General features: G+C 41.8%; 1 protein-coding gene across 3 annotated transcripts in view; it reads left to right on the top strand.

The window, feature by feature from the left end:
• LOC143351961 (protein O-mannosyl-transferase TMTC1-like) overlaps positions 1–22614 on the top strand; it is a 184747-nt gene extending 162133 nt beyond the window's left edge. The window contains exons 11-16 of one of the 3 annotated variants that reach the window (XR_013081841.1): positions 3863–4003; positions 5387–5586; positions 5732–5867; positions 14986–15115; positions 16206–16565; positions 16963–22613. Coding sequence is in view for 1 of the 3 variants with exons in the window: in XM_076784102.1 (XP_076640217.1) it covers positions 3863–4003; positions 5387–5586; positions 5732–5867; positions 14986–15115; positions 16206–16391 (793 nt within the window). In the remaining 2 variants the exon portion in view is untranslated. Of the gene's footprint in view, positions 1–3862; positions 4004–5386; positions 5587–5731; positions 5868–14985; positions 15116–16205 lie in introns of all 3 variants that reach the window. The other 2 variants (XR_013081842.1, XM_076784102.1) reach the window with 2 other exon arrangements.
• Positions 22615–23818: the final 1204 nt, after the last annotated feature.

The raw sequence follows: 23818 nt of genomic DNA on the forward strand, positions 1-23818 counted from the left end.
AAACTGTAGTTTCAGATTAATTCAACGATAATATTAACGGGTTTCGTGACCGCGCAGTTTGATTCGCGCGTTATAAATTCTACTGACGTTTTAACTCTTTCAATATTTATTGTTCGTGATTGTTGAGGCGGCGTAGGAAATTTTATTCAATTTCAGCTCGTTGAAGACAGGAAATTATACTCTCTATGTTTCTATAGGGGAGAGTTGCTAATACCGTACTATCGTCGCGTGAGCGTCAACATGTGCCATCGCAGACGCGATCGAATACAGTTCGGATTATACTTTTCTTTTTCGACGCTGGCCATCCACTCACGTCGGATTTCTTTCTGTCCCTTTTATCCCCTTTTTCATTTGGCTGTGTAACTCTTGCGCGAATCCCATCTCCGTATTTTTCTTCGATCTCGACGGTCCCTTATTGAGCTTTCGCAAGGAACCCCAGCGGACCAGTAACACCGTTACGAAGCAACTATCGTTGGATATCCGACCTCCAGGATTGTCTCTATTTTTCCTCCTTCTCTCTCCGTCTCTAATATTCTCCGGCGTTACGAAGGACCGGTGTATTGCCACCGCAATGGCCCCCTTAATGTCGAATATTACACGATAAGACCGCGCCATTTGGACGGCGTCTCGACGGAGTCAATTTGCTGTTACCGATGTCACGCGACTCGTATATACGCGCTTGGTGATCTTATGTACACATTTATTTATTTATTTATTTCGATAATTAATCGGTCGAAACTCAATTTTCTACGCGCGTAAAGAATAATGTACAAATTTGATGATTCTGCTGTTTAATGCTCATTTAATCGGGAAAGTTTCAACAAGTACTATATTTGGTGGACTTTAAATTAAATTGAAACTTACGAGGTAGTTATTTGGAATACGGTACACTTTGCAAGATTGGATTAACTATGTTTAACTTTCAATTCGCGGATTTCGCAAGTCTGTGAAAATGTTAAAGAGAAATCATAAGAAATACATCAAAGATGCCTGAATTAATTTTTTTGTATTCTTAATCCCGTCTGGCAAAGGGCGCGGTGTAATTAAACTAATTACTAAGTTTTAGTAGCGAACTTTATCAAGGTGGTACAGTTGCTTGCGCGGGCGGAAACATCGCGTGTCACGATGTCTAATTTTAAAGTCGTTTTGCTCAAAACTACTTTCCCGGAGTTAGCGACCCTAAAAACTGCTACTATACTGATGAGCCAATCTTCAGGAAATTTAACACAGATATAAAGTAAAAGTATCTTTATCGTCTGTACTACGATTAGCATGATTTCTGCTATTACGTGTTTTTTTATTTTAAAAACGTTTCAAAGCATATAGAACAAACCAAATCTACTTAAAAAGTGGTCTAAAACCGTTTTAAATTCACGTATTCGTAACTTGAAAATAAACTGTGTGAAATAATTAAGTGGAATAATAGTAGTGTTGGAAGACTGAATAAAAAAATCACGGTACGTGGTGTAAGCGATAAATTGGAGCAATACAATGGAGGTCAGAATATTTACGTGGTAATATTTAAAATTGTCGTGCATCTTTTGGTTTAGATATTACTCCCCCCCCCCCCCCCCCACCCCTCCCCATTTTAGCTGCTGTACGGTTCGTTCTCTGAATTCCCATTTAATTTAACCACCACGCAACTGATGAAGCCAAAATAATTTGCACCGTAGATTACGATCGCAAGCTTTCAGGCCATAGAATACTCTATTCTAGAGAGGAACAACGTATTCCGAATCCGTAAATTCTGTTTTCTCGTATTAAAGCTCGACGCTGTAGTTGACTGCGTGCCCCGCAGAGAAGGTAGGGTGCCAGTGACATTTTATTAAGTAGAGAATTTCATGCTTAGAAGCAATTTAGACGTACACCGCGGGGCAGAAATTTCGTATCGGTTTTCAGTATGCAGGGAAAAATCGTTTAAATCTTGGATGGTTCTAAGGCCGGTGATTTAAACTGGTCTCATTTTCGACCAGTTACTCGTTTCTACCGTTTATGAGTTTTTTCGCTTTGTAATTGTAATACAGTGCGTATTTGGATGCAACGAAAGAGAGACGGGTTATCGAATTGCGCAAACTACGTTAAAATTATTGTTTTGTCTGGAACAATATCGCGAATATTTGAAAAAATCGAATTTACTGTAATTTTTCGAAACTAAACGAGACAGCTAATGCATAAAAAGTATTGCGTTAAATATGATGCGGTTCACAAAAAAAAAACAATAGAACGCTGATGTTACTCTACAATATCGCTTGATATTCACAAAGGATTATAAACAACAAAACCAGCGGAGCACGTAGTTTTACATCAATCGCTATATTCGCTGGAATAGTTGTTGAATATTTAAACATTTGCTCTCTGTGAAATTAGAAACAGTGAAGCTATGAGTAACGCGATGAAAAGGTGCATTGACTTTACGATACAAAAGTTGTTTGAAATAATTCTTTAGCGAGAATACATTGCATACGACACAATGTATTATGATCGAACGAAATATAAAGTATTAATTTCAAATTAAACTGAAGTTTCGTTCCTGATTAAATTGCCTATTGGACAACTATGGGCCAGAACATGGAGAAGTTTGGACTCCTATGTAGATGTCTATGTACAGGGTGTTTGGCCATCCTTGGGAAAAATTTTAATTAAAATAATACATTTTTCTGGGGCTCTAGAGCTCCATTAATACGTAATTCGTTTGCAGTTTGAATCATAAATATCCTCCAATCTGCTCAGAAGTTACGACATTTCAGTGAAACATGTCAATATATGGTCAGACGTTGCATTTTCGGTAATGAATTTTTTTCTCGAAAGTGCGTAGGAATTCGGGGCTATGTTTCTTCACCAAAAATGACTGTAATTGACCCCTGTAACTAAAAATAATTTTTTTAAGACGATTTGAAATTTTTTAATTTAATTTTGTTAATAACTTTTTAACGAAGCCTCAATCAAGAAATTGATATTCTCGATTTTCGTCTTATTTTAGTCTCGGGAATCTTCCATTAAAATTTTTTCCAGGGGTGACCGAACACCCTGTATGTCAGAATTATGGAATCCAACACGAACAACTTAAAGCTCGTGAGATTTGATAGATGGGCAGAAGTGTGCTGGCAATTGTACAGAAATCTACAGAGATCTAAGGGGGTATCGAGAATCTCAGGCATTCTCAAGAGTACACTCATGGATCTCGAGATCTCAGGTACCTCTAGGACCCTCTGTCGTAGAGGCCTAGATCCTTCGGAACAACCTTTAACGACCATTCCACGTGGATCTTAAAAAAAAAAAATAATCCCATAGGCCAGACACAATCATGGATTCTACGTAACAACTTAACAAATACTGTCGATTATGTCTACATCGTGTACACGACGTTCCATTGATTACAGTTGGCCAGTTACCGAATTCCCCGAATCTAGAGACGTTTGTCTCTACTGTCACGAGTATACTGTTGTCTGTATAGTCTCCCACAAGTTGTATGAAAGTCCTTGCTTTCAAGTCCTCCGTATTTAAATACCCCTCTGTGTCGAGTCCCTTCGGTACTAGAGTTGCTCGTATCGAGCTCGCTAAGCTTGCGAGATCGTATATTTTGTGTCTCCATTGTCCGGTGTTCCTTGCTTGACGTTCCGCAGCACTTACATATTTCGGATCTTAAATAGAGTCTGCTAAGAATGTGAAAGAAAAATTAAAGAAAATTTACCTACGGATGTATCTGTTGCAAAATGGAGATTGCTACTCGTATTTTGCTTCTTCCAGTTGCAAAATCAATTTCATATTATTACCAAACTAGGTGTAATAACGGAATAACCTTCGCGATTAATTACACGATAACGAGCATGATTTCTCGAATCATTAATCACTTTGATTACAGGTTATGGCCAGCTTATGCCAGTGCCCATAACAATCTCGGTACACTGACAGTGGGCGATCAAGCGGAGCAACACTTTTTGGCGGCGATAAACGCTCAGCCGGGACACGTGAACGCTCATTATAATCTTGGTCAACTTTACAGGTTAGTAAAAAATTAATTTCAAGCTCGAACTAAATTTCTGGGCCTATTTTAAACAGAAGAAATATTATACATTTTGAAACTTCAATTCGATAAGGCATGTTTAGAAAACATTTGGAATATTTTCCGAAAAAGAAAGCTATCGCAGTATTCTCTGACGCGTTGCATTTCTGTTCCCGTGATAGAATAATTCATCCGTTCCATTTACAAAGAATGCAAAAACACGTTGACGCGTGTTTAATAAGGTTGAAGTTAAGGATTATTTTCGTTCTATCGTGACCGAATAGCCCTGGGGTCTAATGGAGTTTCGCCCTCGCGCAGAATAAACAAAGTTACAGGAAGAACCTCGAATCCCGCGTGCTCTATTTTATTTAATGGCATATCGAAGTAGACCGAAATGCATGCTACGCGATAAATTTAGCGTGCCAAGGTAATTCTGGCAGCGTTCTTCAAAATTAAACTTTAATTAACGCCTTGTGCTTGATAAATTAAAGTTTAATTGATGGGAGGATGGAAGCTTACATACGCTCACCGCCGTCATCCTTTTGCTACCCCAAAGAATTTTCCTTCGTTGCGGGTTACGCGCAGGAAAAACATTTCCGTGCGCGACAGAATTTTCCTACGACGTTTCTGTTACACGCGTTGAAAGTCCTTCAAATTGGACTTTCTGAAATCCTTTGAAACGAGTTTTTTTTTACTGCCTTCGCCGAGGAAAAGGGAACGAAAGATTGCATAACCATTTCGTTTCGAAACATTCATCCGTATCCAGAAAATCTCATCTCTCCTAGGACCTTTCCCTAAAAGTATAATTACAATCAAATATTTTAAATTTTATAATTATTCAAAGAACTCTGGCTGACTAGTAAAAATGTTTATTTTAAATTTCACGCGTAAAATATTCCGTGCTTTCGATGGATATCGTTTTATTCGTTTGTTAAATTCTGCGAACTCTATGAAATAATTTAAGAATATTATATTGACATTGGTGCAGAATTACCGGTGCGGATAGATGCATTTCGCGGTAGGATGAAACGCAGAGGAAACAAGGCAAGGTACACGACCGCGTATCCTGCGTGGAAACCAAGTGCGCGTATTCGTATCTTGATCATGATCGTGCACCATTTTGCGAGCATTATTCTCATATGCGATTGGAATGGACTATCATTGTTGCGTACCCAGGGTAATGCGCGCGTATGTAATTGTTAACGAAGCATTGTTTGAAACATATTGGGACGTAAATTTCGAACCACTCGAAAATGGTCCGAATATCAGTTTCTCTCTCGTGTTTACGAGGCAAAGCTACTTGTAGTGGGAAGTAGTATTTCTGAAACCTTATTTTCCGGTGAAAACGTTACTAATGTCCTGCGTTGTAATTTGATGTTTCAGGAAAACAAACAGGACAGAGGAATGCATACGAATGTTACAAAAATGCGTGTCCCTCGACCCGGCGTACACGCCCGCGTACTTAGTCCTAGCGAGGTTAGCAAACGGTCCAGCGGCGGGGGTGCTTCTCAGACACGTCGTTCGACTGCAACCCCGAAGTCCGGACCACCTCGCGGAATATGCTTCCTGGTTGTACCAAAACGGTAAGTGACAACGGTAAAACGACTACATTGCTTTAGAAGGATAAACCTCCGTGTCCCCGCGTCTAAATACGGGTTAAAGTAGTTTAAAGTAGCCAAACACGCCCTCGGCTTTCTACTCACGCCAAATGGTCCTTCGTTTCTTCAGGCAAATGGCTACCCTCCCTGAAATACTATCTCAAAGCCATGGAAGTCTCACCCTCGCACAGATCGTCGCTGTTGGGGACGGTCAGGATTCTGAAGTCGCGGGGTCAATGGCCAAGGGTGCATCAACTCATCACCAGGTGAGAGAACGATTAGTAGAGTAACCAAATAACGCGCGGTCATGCAACGTTTAATCCTCCAACGACTTGGTATGCTTACTACTTTCATCGAATATACGTAATTTTTTAATAACGTCGAAGCCTCCTGCATAAAAATTACCATACGAAATTTCACGTTTCTCTAATAAACCATTTCCGAGATATAAAATTTTGTAATCGGTATTTTTGCATTTTTAAAGACAGGACACGTGAAAATATAGAAACATGGAAAAATCTGGTCCCGCGGTGTAAATCTTGATCGATAGCGATACTCGTCCGTTGTATTAAATAGTAGCCGAGCAAGTAATAAACGATTTGTGGACGCATGATGGATAGACCCCGTACGTGATACACATTTAGATCCATCTTGCATGTGTCACTCTACAAATTGCGGTTACATCGTCGCGCAACATCGACCAAAGAATGAATCACGAATTCTGCACAGATAGTAATGATTTGTTCCCATTTCTCGAAGGAAATCAGTCAAAATAAACGAAATCTCCTGGCGGTTGTCTCATTCCCGCGAATTAGAATTAAAAATTCACGACCTCGTACACTTTTTAACGCGCGTACGAATCGTTGAGACAGCACAATAAGTTCGTTTTTTCGGGGTTGAAGCGAAACTTTCATCCCCAGGACGACAATCGTTTCCGCTGCATACGGTTCTTGCCACTCCTGGTGCGTGGATTACGGCAGTGTTTCTCAAGTCGTGGTCACCGCTTCGACGGACAAGAATTAATGTAATAAATCTAGGAACTAGAAGAAACTTTACTTCTTTTCTAAGCAAACGTAAAAGTATTACTTTAGTAAACAGCGTGACAAATTGTTGGATTAACAAACTATGAAACCATTTAAATGAAATGAAAATTTAAAAAACATAAATACATTGTCCTATACGATAGATGTAAAAGAATTAAATGTATAATAATTTTACCGAGAGAAGGTCTTCTGGAAGTTTTCTTTTATGAAAGAGATCCTCGAGAGGGTGAAGTTTGAGAAACACTGGATTATAGGATATTGCGGGACGAGCAGCGAGTGCGCCCTAGCGTTCTCTCCCGGTCGTGTCCTTCCCCGCTCACCCTCCGGCCTTCTTTTTTTCTCGAGGTTCGCGCACTGTAATCCTCTCGCGCCCCCGTGGTGCAAATAGCGCCTATAAAACAGCCACGGTAAATTTGCCAGGGACGATTCGCGTTGTTTTTCCAGCCCTCGGCTGGGGGTTGCAGAGGCGCCGCAGTGGAATCAATTCTTTCTTGCCTGGCAAAATTATAGTTTGATTTCGCGATCGATAAGCCCCGCGTCACGAACCAGTTTTCGATCGAACGAACGAGAGGAATTCCTTCATCCGTTTTTAAATCGGAGACACTCCGCGCGAGAGGAACGAACGTTGTTCAACTATTGGGTTTTTATGGGTCGTTGATTGACGCTAGAGGTCTCGAGCCGATTGTTTGAAATTTATAATTAACTTTGGACCATCTAAAAATTGCTGGCTAAATATTCAGTAGCGATTCAACGGATTCGCAATGGCAACGTCGAGGTGACGTAGGCGTGGCCAATAGGATCGTCGGAGGAGGAGGTCAACTGTTCGCTGGGATGGCGTGCGGGGTTAATTTCGGAGAAACAAAGTGGAAAGTAATGGCGTCAGGCGTGGGTGCAGAGGGAGTAACCACCGCACGGATGATTTCAATATGCGCCATTTGACAGATGCGCTGCAGCGTGGAAATTTTAAATGCAAATACAAATCTCCCATGCAGACCGCAATCAGTATCAGGAATAGTATGGTTGGAGATGGCGGAGTGTTTCGAAGGGATGGAAAACGTTCACATTCTCGCAGAGCAGCGAAAGTGCAGGACTGGAAGAACCAACTCCACGATCCTCGTCGCTGAGTGTGTCCGTGTGTGTTTTCGTCGAGGCGTTGGACGGTGTAATTACAATAGTCCGTCTCTTTTTTGTTTTCTCTCGACGGTGGGGGATCTATATTAGAGGGAAAGCCGTGTAGCGTGTACTGGCATCGAGTTGATAGTTCAAAGTTCGTTAAGAGATCTTGTTCATTCGCATCAATTAAAATATTAGCGCACAATGGTGTGTGTTATTATAGGGTGGTTATTCAGAGAATCTTTCAAAACGTTTTTATTAGAATCAGATTCAGAAATATTGATAATTCTACGATTATAGTTAAAATTTGCTCATCCCACAAGGTGAGAGAGTGCGAAACGCACATTATATCTTTAGCCTACAGGCAACATTCGTCGAAGCACGGGAATCAATTATTCATCTCCGTTGTCGTCTATTTGAAAATAGTCCGACAGAATCGTCCAGCAGCATCTGCGTGCACAACGTGTCGCTGTAATAACAATAAAATACCATATACCTCGGCGTTTATTTATTTCTGCGTGCGTTCGTGCACGACATCGCGTTCCAGAAAATATTGATTCGCCGTTTAAGTGGATTGCGCTTATAGGAGGGTGCTGCACACCGACGCGCTTGTAAATAAACCATAAAGCGATAAATTTGTCAAATCTTACACCACATTTTCGACCGTTTCATTGTTCATCCCTTCAGTACGCGTTCGACTTATGAATTATTCAGGCGTATGAATTATTCATCGGAAGAACTGCAGAACTGACCAACGTTTAACCATGAGCTCTCTGTTGTATATAATACAAATCATCGTACGCATAAATTGCGCCGCGAATTGTGTCCGACACTTAACGAACGGTTTCGAAAGAAATTCGTCTGTATCCGACAGCGACTGATTTATTACGGACGAATTTCTGAATTTTTTTCAAATAAATTCTGCCGATAAAAATGTTCCATATGCTGCTGTGAACAAGCTCCGTATATTTCTATATTATCATTTTCAGCGACGAACCATGAATCTTATGTGGTAATTGGATCAAGTAAGAAATTTGATTTAGCCGGAGTCCAATAGTTTTTGTCGGGTTTTCATTGACACGTGCGGGTAGCGTTATCCTACTGGAAAATCACTCTTCCTATCGATCGATCCTAGTCGTTTTTCTTTGATTTTTCACTCAATCTTATGTTCTTTGATGTCCTGTTCCTCTTTTGTGTCTCTTCGGTTATCCTACTTATTCTCCATATCGATTCAGCTCTCATCGCAATCTCTGTTGCGATATATTATATATTTGTTCTTTTTGCGTACTAGTTACGATTAAATTAACTTAATCAATAATTAGACCGTTCGAGAGAAATTCTAGTAAATTAATTTCGCGCATCGTCATTTGATATTCCGTATTTTTACAGTACCAAGGAAGGAAATGGACATTATCAATTGTTTTCGTTCGTTACGAGGAGTATGTTTAATTTTGCGCGCCTGCAACGTTCATACTGCTGTCCAAATATGCGATAAAATATTGTTGGAATAAATGTGATTAAAAATGTACCCATTGAGGGAGATGAAAAATTTTTTACCGCCAGACTATTTACTCGTGAAACATTTGTCGAGTTACGTGTGCCTACAACGCATAAAGTGTTACTAACTCTGTGCGCTGCGCTGCTGGGATTTTTACGGTTTATTTACTTTACGCCAGTTCGATACACAGCAGGTTGGTTTCCACTTTGCAGTGAGTGCACGAATGTCAGATTAATTTCTCATAAATCGTCGCCGGTTTTTGTCGATTGGATCCAGAATCCATTTTCGCTTCGCAAACAGAACTGCTGTTTCAGATTTCAAGCAGACCATTCGACGCTTTATTTACCTCGCCTTCTTATAACCAATGAACTGAAGTGAATATAGTTTTGACAACGGAGGAGTTTACTTTAACAACGTAAATTGAAAATTTACATTCTGCGGTTCAATTATTTTTGTTAGAACGATACTCGAGTCCTAGTAACATATCGGAAGAAGTGTACGTTTTAAACTGTACGGTATATTGAGGATGAAAATATCTAAAGTTGTTTGTTGACGAAGATTGCACGGTGGAAAAATCAAATAATTGAATTACCTTCTTGTTTGTTTAATTATATAGCAAAGGTAGATTGGAACGCCGCTGTTCCAAATCACCTGCACGGTAACAAGGTTGTGTAAATATTTTCTACATCCTCTGTATATGTATAAACAACAGCATTGATTGTATAAAGAAAATTCGAAACTTTTCTGGGAACAATACCCTCCGGAATCGAACTACGCGCTTATGTTAGCTGGTCCAGCTTTTTAAAAAACCGCAGCTGTTTTCCTGCTAGTAGCGACTGCTATTAAAAGTTTAATCTTCCGCGGAACAAGAACTTAAATTCCCACTCGGTCGTCGGTTAAATTAAACTTGGAATTTAAAAAGTTCCACGCGTTTTCCTTCGAACGGGCATAATAACGAAACGTTGAAACGTTCCATTTTAGTTGAACGATACAAAAATAGTATAGAGGAAATGTAGCATTATTTAATATTCGCGGGATACACAAGACAATTGGGCGACATAACTTTGAACGATACCGGTTTTTTTTCTTTGTGTGACATTATCGTCTATAACAGCCGGTGCTATTTAAATAGGCGATCGGTAGCGCTTGATTTCAATCAGATGCGCTTTTCCAGGCCAGGCTAATGCGTTTCGGGAAATAAAATTACGTAATATACGAAGGGGCTAAGAGCAGAAGCTCTGGCATTATCCGCGTAGGCGAGCACGGGGGATAGTTTCGGCATCGCGCGGAGAATTATCAGGCATTAGTGCTTGCCATTCGATGTGTTTTCATTTGCTTTTTGAAAAATCGACGGTGCACAAAGCCCAGGGGCGTTCCCATTTCGGCACAAAAGCGCGTCGCACGCCATGCGAAAATGTTGCAGATTTGTGCAGTAAAAGTATTGGATAACAGTCACGTTTTCCGCGTCGTGTAAACAATATCCTTTTTCCCGCTTGCCCGACAAAAATGCGCATCGTTGTCGCGCCAACGAACGCGACGATATTCGCGAGTGTGTGAAAAATACTGTTATGCGCAACAGAAAATCGTGTTATTATTTTTGTTTTCATGCCCGTGCAGTACAGCACTTATTTTTTATGTACATTAGTATCGCATCGTTACTTGGGTTTCCCGTGTTTCTTAGCTCGTACAGTGCTCGCGGAACCAATTATGTCGCAAACGATATCTTTTATTCGCTGATGACGTCGATACTTATTGACGACGACAGAACGAATGTAAAACGTGGACGGGGAACGAGTTTCGGTTTCTCGGTACAATATTCCGACGCGAAGTCATTTAAAGCGAAAAAGGCGTACAGAGTAATATTACTAACATATTTTTATGCAATACGAATGGAAAAATTGTATCTAACTAGAAATTTCTTTTTTCATTAGACGGTTTTAAGTATCTGTTATTTTGCACAATTTGCATAATGCATACATTTTGTGCAGAAAAGCACTCTATACAGTGGTACGTACGGTGTGCAGCGCACAATGGAACAAAGCTTCAGAAAATCGCGACATGAACGAACATTTAAATTACCGCTTTGTATTTTTATAACTATTCCAGCATTATTCTTTAATACTGACAAATGTTAATTTTAAACCGTAAACGCATATTATTCTGAGGTTTGCTATTACATATATTTCAAATATTTAATATTCGATCGCTTTATGTTTCATAGAATAACTCGTCCATGAAATAGTTAACCAACCCTTAACGGTGGACAAGTATTTCTGAATCGTGATTGAACAATTATCTAAATTTCCCTTCGGTATAACTGTAAAAATGCAGTTTCAGCGACTAATCGCACGATTAATGACTAAGATCACGGATACCGAGTCGAAAATTATCCGGAAGCGGAACGTAGATTTTAGACAACATATTTTACTAGGTCATCCATTCTATGTTCCATCTTTTTCGAATGTATAAATTCCGAGGAAAGCCACTGGACTGGAGGGAGGGAGGGATGATTCCATAGCCAACGATAACGTCGTCACCGTTGCGTTAAGCGCTCGTCGAGCTGATAAATCGGGAATTTACTGACGCTACCTCCGTTTCTGTATTTTCAACTCGTCGAGTCGGGGAATTGAACTTGCAATTCCTGTTGGAATGGGGAGACTTTTTGGAAAACACATATTTTCGTAAGACCTTAATTTTCCAAAGTGGAGGGAAATAATGTTTACGCAGCAACGAACGCGATCAGTAGTAATTCCTCCTCCAATAGCAAGTATATTATTTTTACTGTAATGAGAAAGCTATCATTAACCCCCTTCCCGTACTGTAAAGAGTCTGATTCGCGATGAAGATTTTGGCCCAAACCAGAATATCACGAGCCAGGCTCGCGGACAGCAAATAACGATCGAGTAGTTGGTCACGATTCTTATAATCTCTAAATGCTACGGGGTTAGGGGTTAAATATCAACGATCGTATTCACGATTTTACCACGTCGTTTGTGGTGTCATTTGCTTTGATTTCTTCAATGTTTTTAATTTTTTGTATAACGCCTACGCTTGTGCTACGCAATGGTTTTGAAATAGTACCGCTCGAAAAGCGATTTCCGCACCCGTGCATTTTCCTTGTTAGTTGAAAACGAAAGAGATCGATTCGTGACTCGGCTTCGTTAAAACGTCAGTAGTGGTCCCGAAATTGGACTTCGGGGATAGTATTCCAGGACAATATTTGTCTATCTATTTATTCGTCTCTATCTCTCTGTCTCTCGAATAATTGATCTTTTTGTCTTTGGTGTCGTCGTGGCGCACGATCAAAGCGACCATCGTCGTTTCCCCGGTTAAATGGAGATTTTATAATTCATGTAGCGTCGCGTTTCATTGGGTCTATCCGTGTGCTAGCAAATGGCCGATATCCCCGTGGCCATTGGTGCGTTACCCACTTCGTTATGAGCACCGTTCGATCGAAGGTTATTTCGCGTGAACGCTCGGAACCTCCCCTCGCCCTTCTCATTTCTCTTGGGCGCGTTGACGATGTTTAATTACCAGTTCGAAGCACGGACGTTCTGTCGAGAGAGACGGTGCAGGGCAGCGGTAATACTCGAGGTGCAAAGGTTGGTTTCCATTTCGCTGTCGGGAACTGATGGAACACACTGCACGGAATGGGGTAGCTAGCATTGTCTGACGAAACAATTCGGTTTCTGGTTAGTGGACGGGCCGACATTGTTCCAATGGTGGATTAGTGCGAATTGCGGCGACAGAGTGTTTTAGACCGGCGCGGCACGCTTCTTTTCTGGTAATTTCTATTAGAAGGTTCCTTTTTGTTCCTCGAGTTTACGCGAACCGAATTCGCATTTATTTTATTTTATTTTTTATTAAATTATGCGCTGCATTCCCACGAATTCTTTCATTTTCTCGAGCCTGAATTTTCAGCACTGTTTTCATATAATATCATTACGTACAATACTTTCATGCATTCGTACGTGTAATTTTGTTCTCCCTTGTGCGTGCAGTGGAGTACGAGCTTGATATCGGCCGTAAGTAGAAATAGTAAGCAATGGTCGGACGCGCCAGGCAAATCGAGTTGAAAAAATTGTATCAAAAAATGCAAAAAACAGAGAGAACAAATATCTTTCGGTCCTAAAAAATGATTTGGCAAGCAAACCAACCGATTTAAGGTACGAGGGAAAAGGGACATTTAGGCAGACGATCGTAACACGGTGTACGAGCCACGCAATCGATTACTGTCGCGCCGTGCGTCGATGTCCGAATCTCGCGTAACTGTTCTCGGATAAATACAACGACCTTGATAACGATCGGGATTATTCAGCCGACTGAATGCATCGCAGAGACGACGATGGCGGCCATTCGCCGTAGCACGATTTCTTTCACCAAAAATGAAAGAGAACAACTTCGCATAACCGGAACCTCGTACAGCGAGTAAAAATGTTCGTATACAGTATATACCGATTGGTTGAATTTTTATTACAATTCAGAGAATCTGTGCGGAGGTGGAATTTAAAAGGAAGGAAAAAAGAAGGAGGAATTTAAAGGAGGGTCGCAGAGTTTAACCGTTTCGCACTGTAAAAGGCGGGGGGCAGTCCAAGTGTCACTCTTCCGAGGGAGAATTAACCAGAGAATAGTTAGCAATGAGCAGTTACCTGGTAACGACGTTCAGAAGGGGACGGTGAACGAACAGGAAAGGGTGACGATGAACGAACGAGGGAAGGTGGGGGACGTTGCCTTTTATTTTCTTACCAAGTGGCGCGAACGGACGATCACCGAGGAGAACGGTTTCTGTCTTAGAGAAAATTCCAAGGGTAATGGAAATTATCGCAGCACGCCACCATTCCGGAAGTCATGTGCAAATATTCCTGCAAAATGTTCCTCGAGGCAGCGGGGAATTTATAACGTTTCCTCTTACGGGGGCGCGGTTCCTGGACGGTATTGTTGGTTTGAGATTACATTTAACTCTTTCCTCGCCGCGTTGATTTATCGAGAAATCGCTGCTACAGCTAATTTATAGTAGTTAGTAGTACATTAACAGATCGATTAGTCATTTTTACGAAAGATAAGATGATAATTCTTTAAGTAATTCCGAGCACGGTAATGGATCGAAATAAGAGAAAATATCGGGCGCCGTTGGGTTAACGTTGCGAATCGAGTGTGTGACGCGATAAAGGATCGTGCTCCTCCTCCGTGAAACTCGACTATTGACTCCTGATATTCACCCTCTTTTCCGCCTCGTAAACACGCCGTTCGGCCGCGAAAAAAGTACCCCGGAGAATGAACTGCGCGCGGAACTGACGCGTGAAAAGGGTATGTCATTTACGAATTTATTTTATCGAGAGGGTGTGAACGGTTCCCGGGTGACGGTGCCAGGAACTCTGTCACCGTGAATGCGAGCATGAGTCGCGCGACCGTCTGGCAATTTATTTCCGCGCGTACGTTAAACGCGTGTCTCCCTTTCTTGCCGTCGAACACGAATCGCGTTGTAATATTTTCAAGAGAGAAAAATATCCTTCCAGATGGGAGGGAGCGTTGTTGATTTTTCAATATCCAGCTTCGAAGACTGCGATTACACAATCGCGTCGCCCGGATAACCGAACAAGATTTACCCTCGATAAACGGACCCAAGTTACTCTTCTTCCCTGTATTCCCGGTTATCCGGACAATAGGGAAAATATTTCAAATTTTCTTTTTTCAACCATTTACAAGCGATTTTTCCCGTTTATTTTTTAGATGGCATTTAATGTTACGAGCGAAACGGGGTGGTTTCATATATCGTGGTGATCTTTACATACGCTCGTGGCAGCTGCAAAGCGAATCTCGTCGTCGAACCCACCAGTATCAGGGGAATCTCTGCTTATCGGTGAGTAATTTTAATCCTTCTTCTCTTAGAAACGTCATTCTTTCTTTCGAAATATTACAAGACTACAGCTCTGAATTTTGTTTCTCGTATTCAACAACATTTACTTGAAACCTTCCTTTGGTACAGTTACAGAATTATGATAGAAAAAGAATCGAATAATGTTATTGGCATTTCCGGTGTACAAAGGATCTTATTGAATCTCCCAGCTTGAAAGAAAAATTTCATCCGTGTAACAATGTAATACAAGCGTAGACAAACGTAATACAAGCATGATATCACGACACTCCGTCATAAAAATAATAGAAAATATTCCAGAGTACAATGATATTGAAATGACGCATCTCTCGGTCTAATACAATTTATTATTGCCTTCTGTTAAGTTTCTAGGGCACTCGACGTCAATTGTACTTCATAACCGTTTTACTTTGACTCGTAGGTTTCAATATTTCTCGCGTTTTTTTCACGGCGTTCGGTTAATTTTGTTCTTAATACTCTCGCGGAAACACCGTGATAAAAGTAATTGAAGAAATTAGTCGAGGCACAGAGGAGTCCCGGATAGTACTACGAACCGGTGTAGTTCCATTTCGTTGGCCACTTAAACTCTTTCGGAGATTAATTGAGATTCTTCGGTCACGTCGTATCGCCATAATTCTAATTAAATAGATTTCGCTCTTCTCGATCTCTTTCCTGTTTCTCCCGTTCTCTATTCAGCCCGCGTTCGCGCGACACAATTCGTTTCAGTCGTTAAACATTCAACTCGTATAAACTCGGCTATTTTGTACCACCAAGTCTATTCTTCTCGTACTCTTTTCCTTTCATCTTCCTTTTTCTTTATCTTTTATCGATCATTCCCAATAATTTCTCCGACGAAGAACCGTGTGTGTTACGTGAACGCGTAACCTTAGCTGTTTGTTCTCGTTCGTCGTTCCTTCTTGGGCAGCAAATCCCCGGATCCGGGGAGTCGCGCGAAACTGATCGAGCAACGTCGCCGGGACAGGGTTTCAGCCGTTGACGCGTGTTCTGGCGTGTACGGCCGACGAGCCAGCAAACATCGGGACTCCCGTGAAACGTGTCGAATTGTCTGTTGCAGGAGGGTGGTTGTTTGACGCCGCGTGTCGCCAGCGTGTCGGTGCAGCTCGAGCAGGACAGCAACAAGTCGGAACAGCTGGAGCGACCGCCTCGCTGTAACGTACGTACCTGTAGACAGCCGCGGAAGGGAAAATCGCGGGTCACCGCGCCGGCTCTCCTCGTACAGAATCTCCTGGAGACGCTCTAGCTACCGCGAAACTTGGAGTAACTCGGCCCCGTTCGACGCGCGACCACAGAGCACGAGTCCTGGACACCTGCTCGAAAACGGCATCGCCGTCGCCGGTTATGGGATGGATGGAACGCGACAGGATAAACCAGCGTTTCCCAACGTGGTGCTGGCCGGTTCAGACTCTGGGGTGGCGTAAGTGCTCAAACGCTTAACTTTTATTTTATCAAATACACGAATCATTTCGGAGACATTGTTGTCCACAGTGAGAGTATATTTTCAAATAGGCTTTTTAACGTAAAATCGGTTTTTTTACATGAAACGGGGATGTAAGAAAGAGTAGTATATCTAACCGTGTACTATGTAAAGTCAAAATTATACACGTTTAGGAGAAGACGCGCTTTCGTGTTAAGTCTGTTTAATGTTGCCAAACGGCGTGCATCGGTCATCCGTCTCGCTCTCGGAAATATTCTGTAGCTTCGTCGGTTCGAACTTTACGGATATATTTTTCAACAATGACATTTTTAAACAACGTAAAGAATAAAACTTTGGATTTGTTTGCCTCTGCACCGTGACTAATAGGATTTAACAGGTCTGTTCGATTTAAGAGGAGGGGTTCGTTGGACCGAGAATGGTTGGGAAACGCTGGAACGAACGAAAGAGCAGGCAGCATTTTACTCTGTTCAAGCCTTCGGTATTGTCGCCTAATTCGGAAACGAGACCGTGCTCGATGGATATGATGTTTTTCGTTCGGTAACGTGTTTCGTAAGATTCGCGTTCACGTAATTTTAAACTCTTACTTCTTGGTTTTGCACGTAACGATACTGAAAATTGATAAATTATTCGTGGTAAAATTATTATGGGCGTAACTGTAACGCGTCCAGGCGACCGTATCGAAGGATCAAAATCTATGATACAAGGTATTCGACGTTCACGAGACGCGACGAAGCCGGATGTAGCCGGGCATGATAAAATGGCCGCGTTTCCACCAAGAAGGACCAAGCGAGCTGTGCTTTTACCTGTTTTGGATGTAACGTATGCAGAACGCAAACACGAACGGGACACGAGTAGACGCGAACTCGAAGCGAAGATTATATCTAGGAACGAAAACGTTACACGAGTCTCGCGATAATCCTTAAGTTGGCATACCACTGCTATAACACGCAAAAACCAATTATCCGCTTCGCGTCCACCGTATCGTTCTCGAAACTTTCGATCGTTTACATTGTTACATTGTAAATATTGTATGTCTTTAAAAATTAATCTGAATACGTATAAAACCTACCGTATAAAAGTTTCATTTTGAAAATGGTCTAAAAATAAATCTGGATCTTTCTTGTACAGAGGAGGTAAAAATGAATCTTTACTTAAAAAGGACCGTGGTTAATAAGGATAACCAGCAAAAAAATGTGGCACTCTTAGAATATGTCGAAGCGAGCGTTCATCGATGCTAAGAATTTTCTAGGCGGTTACCCACCGCAGCGTGGCCACCGTGCTTCAAAGAATTAATTATTTGCGGACGCACATTTTGGAGCATTAGCGTTAAAAAAATGTAAAGAAACAGGCGTATTTTATATTAATTTACTCAGCTGTTCAACTTGCGACGTCTTTGAACATTGTTCGGCGATGTTACAGCAGTGGAACACCAGCCGTACTCGTACTCCGGGATACAACAAACCGGTGTTGGTAATATAGTTACTAACGATAGTGTCAAAATGTTTTTATAAATATTCGCTGTATTTGGAGTGTGCTTTCGACGTTTTCGGAAAAACAGTGCTCGTCACGACACGGTGCACATCGGTGTGTTCTTTCCGTATACAATACCACCCGGATAACTGAAATAACCCTATCCCGAATCAGTGAAAAAGAATAATTTCACCATTGTTTCGTATCTTTGGACGAGATTGTTATATGTATATTACCAATGAATTGGCAATTCGAAGCGAGTTATCGATGTGGGAATTTGCAGATTATTTCGTATCGATCCAACCTCCTAAGTTCATGAGAAAACTACCTCGAAAAGGAATCAGCTTTCCTGATATGAAATTTAAGCTGAAATTCAGTGGCGTGTCTGAGGTGAAAATACGAAACTTGAACTGCATCGTCCACGGGTATAGCTTGTCAAGGGAAATAAGACCCTAGGACACGGTTCAACGTGTCATCTTGCCATAATCTTACTACTCTGAAACAGTATCGAATGACACTTACTACCTCGGCTACGGTCTTAGGTGATACTCTAATCACCCGGTATCATGCCTGTCCCTCCAACGTTCAGCCTAATTTTACCAAATTTCTCAATTTTACTTTTTTTTATTTCGATAAAAGTCACGGCCAATTCAATGGTAATACTTTCCCAACGATATGACAAATATTCGAATTACAATTTTTGTTACAAAAGGATCATCCTTTGAGCATTAAATCTATGGGTCAATCTGGCTTACCGTTGCATCCTAGAATAAGGAGACATTTCGAATCGATGCAAGGGAGAATTATATGGACGCGAGCATTTGAAGAATATTTTTCTTTTGCCTTTCGTTTCTACTAGACGGAAGCACGCGTTCGTTGCAGAGAACCGCGACGATGAGACACACACACACACACACGCGCGCGTGCTACGTACGGCTGCACGCGAAACCGAGCGGTCGAAACGCTCAGGAATTTATTTTTCACACGACGAGCGCGACGATGACGGTTGAATGCGTCCTCCTAATACGTAATACGTAAGCGCTCGAATCGCATAACTTTCTTTCGGATCGATTTTAGCGTGTTTGTCTGTCGTTGCAGAACACGTATTACTGGGGAGCTGGAGGGATTGCCGCCGAATGCAATTCGAATAAAGTTATTTCATTGTTGGTCAACATTTTCTATCGCTTGGACTAACGATTAACGATTTTGCGGGGGAAAAGACTGATTTTTCTCAAACACGGATCATCGTTCGAAGACAAGGTCTCTAGCTCCGCGCAGTAGTTATCAGCACTCGGTAACTACACGGTGCCAATATTAGCGTAATGAACGTAACCGCCGATTCTCGGGCGTTTGGTATGGCTTTTTGTAAGTGAATCGACTAAGGTAATGTGTGTTGATAAGAAAACAGAATTATATATGAATAACGTCACTCTTCGATGAGCTTTGTTCGGCAACGTTTCCGGTATCGTTTCAAGTTCGATTTACCGAGAATTACGCAACTTGATTAAACGGAGGGCTTGAATCTTTTAGGTGCACGGTCGTGTCGAAGTTGCTCGTGTTGCCGTCTAGGTCATTTAGCTGCCTAATTTTAGCTGCTCTTTAAAATAATTTCTCTTCTGGCCGATTGGCGTTGAATGCCTTTTATAACAGATGTTTCGCAATTAACGGATAATCGGTTTTAATTTATGTCCACGGCGAGGAAACGAAACGCAAACGGTGACGAGATAAAACGGTAGATAAAATGATAAGAGCTTGACCAACACTTTTTCTATTTAGAAACACGAAACTGAAATTGATAGTGGCTACTTTGATCTCGTAATATTATCATTCGTGACTTTAGAAATCGGTCGGGTTTTAATTGCAATTCGACCATGCGATCCAACCTGTTAATTTACGTCTTCCGAAGCTTAAGTTGCCCGAGATCTTGACGTTAGACATCCGAGAGTTTTTCCCAGATAAAAAAGATCCACTTTTTCCCCTGCAGAGTATATTGCACCGTGCGATACGATAACTCGAGCTTTCAGTTTCAAGTTTCTCCCGGCGCAAAGTAACTATTACACTTGTAGCTTTAATAGGCAATTTCGTTAGCAATTTTCTATTCGTATCAAGCTGCGTTGTTATCGATTCTATTGACGCGAAACTATTAATTTCTGGTCGTTCTATTCGACGAGTGAAGCAACGTCGTGTAAAAAGTAGGACAACGCAGGTCTCGGAACAAGTTTCGAATAGAAATAAACCAGGTCGCCGAACGAATTACCAACCAGTCTCGTTTTCATTAAAACGTTCCTCCTCCGCCAACGACAAATCGTCATTGTGTATTCGAAACAAGTAAAAGGTTGCTCAACGCGGGCAAGAAAGGGACGATTAAATCGGTGGATCGTCTTCTCTGGATAAACCGAGGAATCGTGCGCAATCGAGGCACCATCGAGAGGAACCAGTTTCCAATTAAAAGGAACTCGGATCGCAGGCGAGTCCCTTTGTGTATCTTTCCGGGTCCGCGAGCATCGGTCCGATAAAACCGATAAAAGTTTCTTGTTTAATCGAGGTTGAAAGTGACGCAGAACGTTCCTCCGTCCCTTTTCGTTGCTTCGTTTTGTCGGCTGCACGTGCGCCGCCTGCCCTCGTAAATCGTCGCTTTAAACGAAAGCTGCTGCCGAAACGTTGCCAAAACTTAATGGAAGACCAATGTATATACCCTGTACACTAAAAACCGTTAAAACATCGAAACATTTGCCGATGCTTATTGAAATTCTCTACTACGATAATCGTTCTAGTAATAAAGGCGCGCGTCACGGGCTCGTCTGGCGTGCCTGGTCAACGGATCACGTACGGGAATCAGTCATATTCGAGAGCTTCGGAAAATAGAGTCATACGTGGCCGCGATTCGAGGCTTCAAATAAGATTCCCGGATGTCAAATACACGAGACGTGACGCGAATTTATCGGCAGCATTTGCGTTGGTTCCTACGTGTGTATACGTTCTGTTCGCCCGACATTCTTCTCTCCCTCGTCCACGTATCGAGACTTTTTGGATCCGAAGCACGTTGGTAACGATATAGAGGAGACTTGTCATTGGCCACGCAGAAATTTACCCCACGAAACCGCTTCCGAGGGACGACGTAGTTGCGAGAAACCGAAGCCAACCGGATCGGAGTGGGGTAGCGAGTAGCCGTTGGGGGTCGATTCGATCGAGATGTAATATTTTTTTAACTGTGCTGTCGCACGAACGTCGACGTTGCTTCGGTTAGACACTGTATACAGGGTGTTTCGTGAGCGGCGTGGAACGATTTTTCGGATGTTGCCATTGAAGGCACGGCTTCTTCTTCGAATTAGCATTACCGGAGACACTTTGATCAGCGATCGAGCATCTTATCGAATGCCAACGACAGTCACGAATCGGTTTTGTGCGTCGAGCGACCTTCTATCATCCTACGTACTAGACACTGAAACCTTTTCTATCGGTTTATCATCTTTACGGAATTTTCCAGGTCGAGTAATCTTTTTGCGAAAGTTCTGCCTCGCGCGTTCGTCGCTGTTTCGATTTACCACGCAACACCTTGTATACGCGCGACGAAACTACCCCTAATTTCACTTGAAGGTAAATTGTTTGAGATGCTTATTTAATTGTTTGCGAATTTGCACGGCTTGCGAATGGCCGAATTCTCGGAAAAGCTGACACGAGTTTCCGTTCGAGATCGATGCCGATTAAGCATCCGGCCGATTCCTCGAGACGACGATGTAAATGTTATTTTATTATCGTAATGGATAGTAACGAACAAATATTCGTATAGATATGCTTTACTACCTGAAACGGTACTGAAATTGTTACAATAATTGCTCAGCGACTAAGACGAGGAGACGAGTTGTTGCTCATCGCTTACTGTGTACGGTACAACTTACACGAATAAAAACGCTATAGCTACTTTTCCAACCTTAAATGATCTACGACGAATGCAAAACATCGCGACCATTTTCGTTCGCGTTTATTTAGCCGCAATTACGTTTAACCGCAAAAAAGCAAAGTTAGAGCAAACAAACCGTGTTCAGTTCCTAGCAGTTTCCGGAGGTATACAGAGTTCAAAAACGATTCGTCGCGTTACTTTCGCGCTTTCCTTTCCCCGGCAGAGTTTCTGATTGGCAGGGTTGACCGGCAGAGGCCGACGCGATGGTCGCGATCGTCGTCGGGACTCGATGATATAGGCGAGCGAGATGAGATTCCGCGTCGATTCAAGATCCGACGTAACAAGCGTGGGTGTTGAAAAAACGTTCCTTCGCCAGAGAGACGATGGGAATCGAATCGAAACGGAACGTAACGGAACGACACGCGAGATAGGCGCGGAATCGCCGAACGTGTGGCTCGTATATAATTAGCCGCAAAACTTGATTAGTCTAGGTTATAACTCCATAGACCAGTTTGTACATCTAATTACAATACGTTATTGCGCATATTAATTGTGAATACGACGCAATTATAAATTATCATAATAAAGTGTATGTTTATATACATGTACGGGTGTTGGTTCGATTTATGTTCCGATACTCGACCGCCCGCCAATATTGCCGATCCTCGTTTCCCGCCCGCGTCTAATCAATTATCCAGCTTTGGCTCGTTTAATTACGGCCACACGGTGAAAATTGCGGTTCTCGGCGATCGAGAACAGGACGAATTTGTACGATATTTCGGCAAACTTTTCGCGACTTTGAAGCTACGAACGTTTCGCGACAAAACGAAGCAGTTTACGTACTGATAATTTGAAACTTGCAACCTTGATGAATGAATATTTCAATTTAAACATCCAGTAACAATAGTCGCGGCGATCGTCCGCAAGCCAAAATCAATATTAAAAACAGACTGGAAGGAGAAGAAATTTTACAGATGTCAAATTTTATTATAAATTGTTATAAATTTATTTATATTTTCATTCTACGTCGCTGCCTCGTTTGATTCAACTAGCAGACTTTGATATAAGGTAAGTACATAATTCCTATGTAAAATATATGCTGAGAATTTTCAACGAATATCATCGTAGATTTTTAAGATACGTATAATCCAAATTAATTCAGAGTACTGTAAAGTGCGATGATACTTATCCGTGAATGTTATTTTAACGGCGCCTGAAAAAATTCTGATTAGTCGACTGTTTTTGTGGAAGGTGCTGTAAGAGAACTTTTCTTTTTAAGAAATAGTGACAACGGAGAACCGAGCGATAGAAACGGTATAACCTCCAGGCATGTAAAATGTCTTGGATGGAACCTGGACCGGGACTATTGTTTCGTGTTTTCACCGTGGCTTTGAAGACCAAGCGTCGTCGGACCACCACCGAGTGTCTAAATAAACATTTGCCAGAAGCTCGCGTCGAATTGCTCTTGAACTGCATCCATACCCGCAAGATGTACTTGTCTCGAACGATTCTGCCCCAACTACTGCAGGTGCACGGAAGGCTGCAACAGTGTCCCAACTTCCGTGCATCTGTAGTAGTTGAGACAGAATCCTTTCCCAGCTTCTCTAACTCGAGTCCAAGTCTACCTGCAGGCATTTTCGATCAAATCCAAGGATTCTGCTTGTTACTTTCGGCTATTACATTCACTATATGTATTCGTATCGATAAGGTTAATTTTAAAATGAATCGACACGATGTCTGGGGGCAAGGAAAATTAGTAGAAAGCTCGTAACCGAGACTGAAACTATTTCACGTATGCATTATCGCTCAAAGACAATTTCGGAAAGTAAAGTCTCTAGTTGGGGTGAATAAAATGCCAATG

Source organism: Colletes latitarsis, chromosome 1, assembly GCF_051014445.1.
Source record: "Colletes latitarsis isolate SP2378_abdomen chromosome 1, iyColLati1, whole genome shotgun sequence".
Classification (NCBI taxonomy): Eukaryota; Metazoa; Arthropoda; class Insecta; order Hymenoptera; family Colletidae; genus Colletes; species Colletes latitarsis.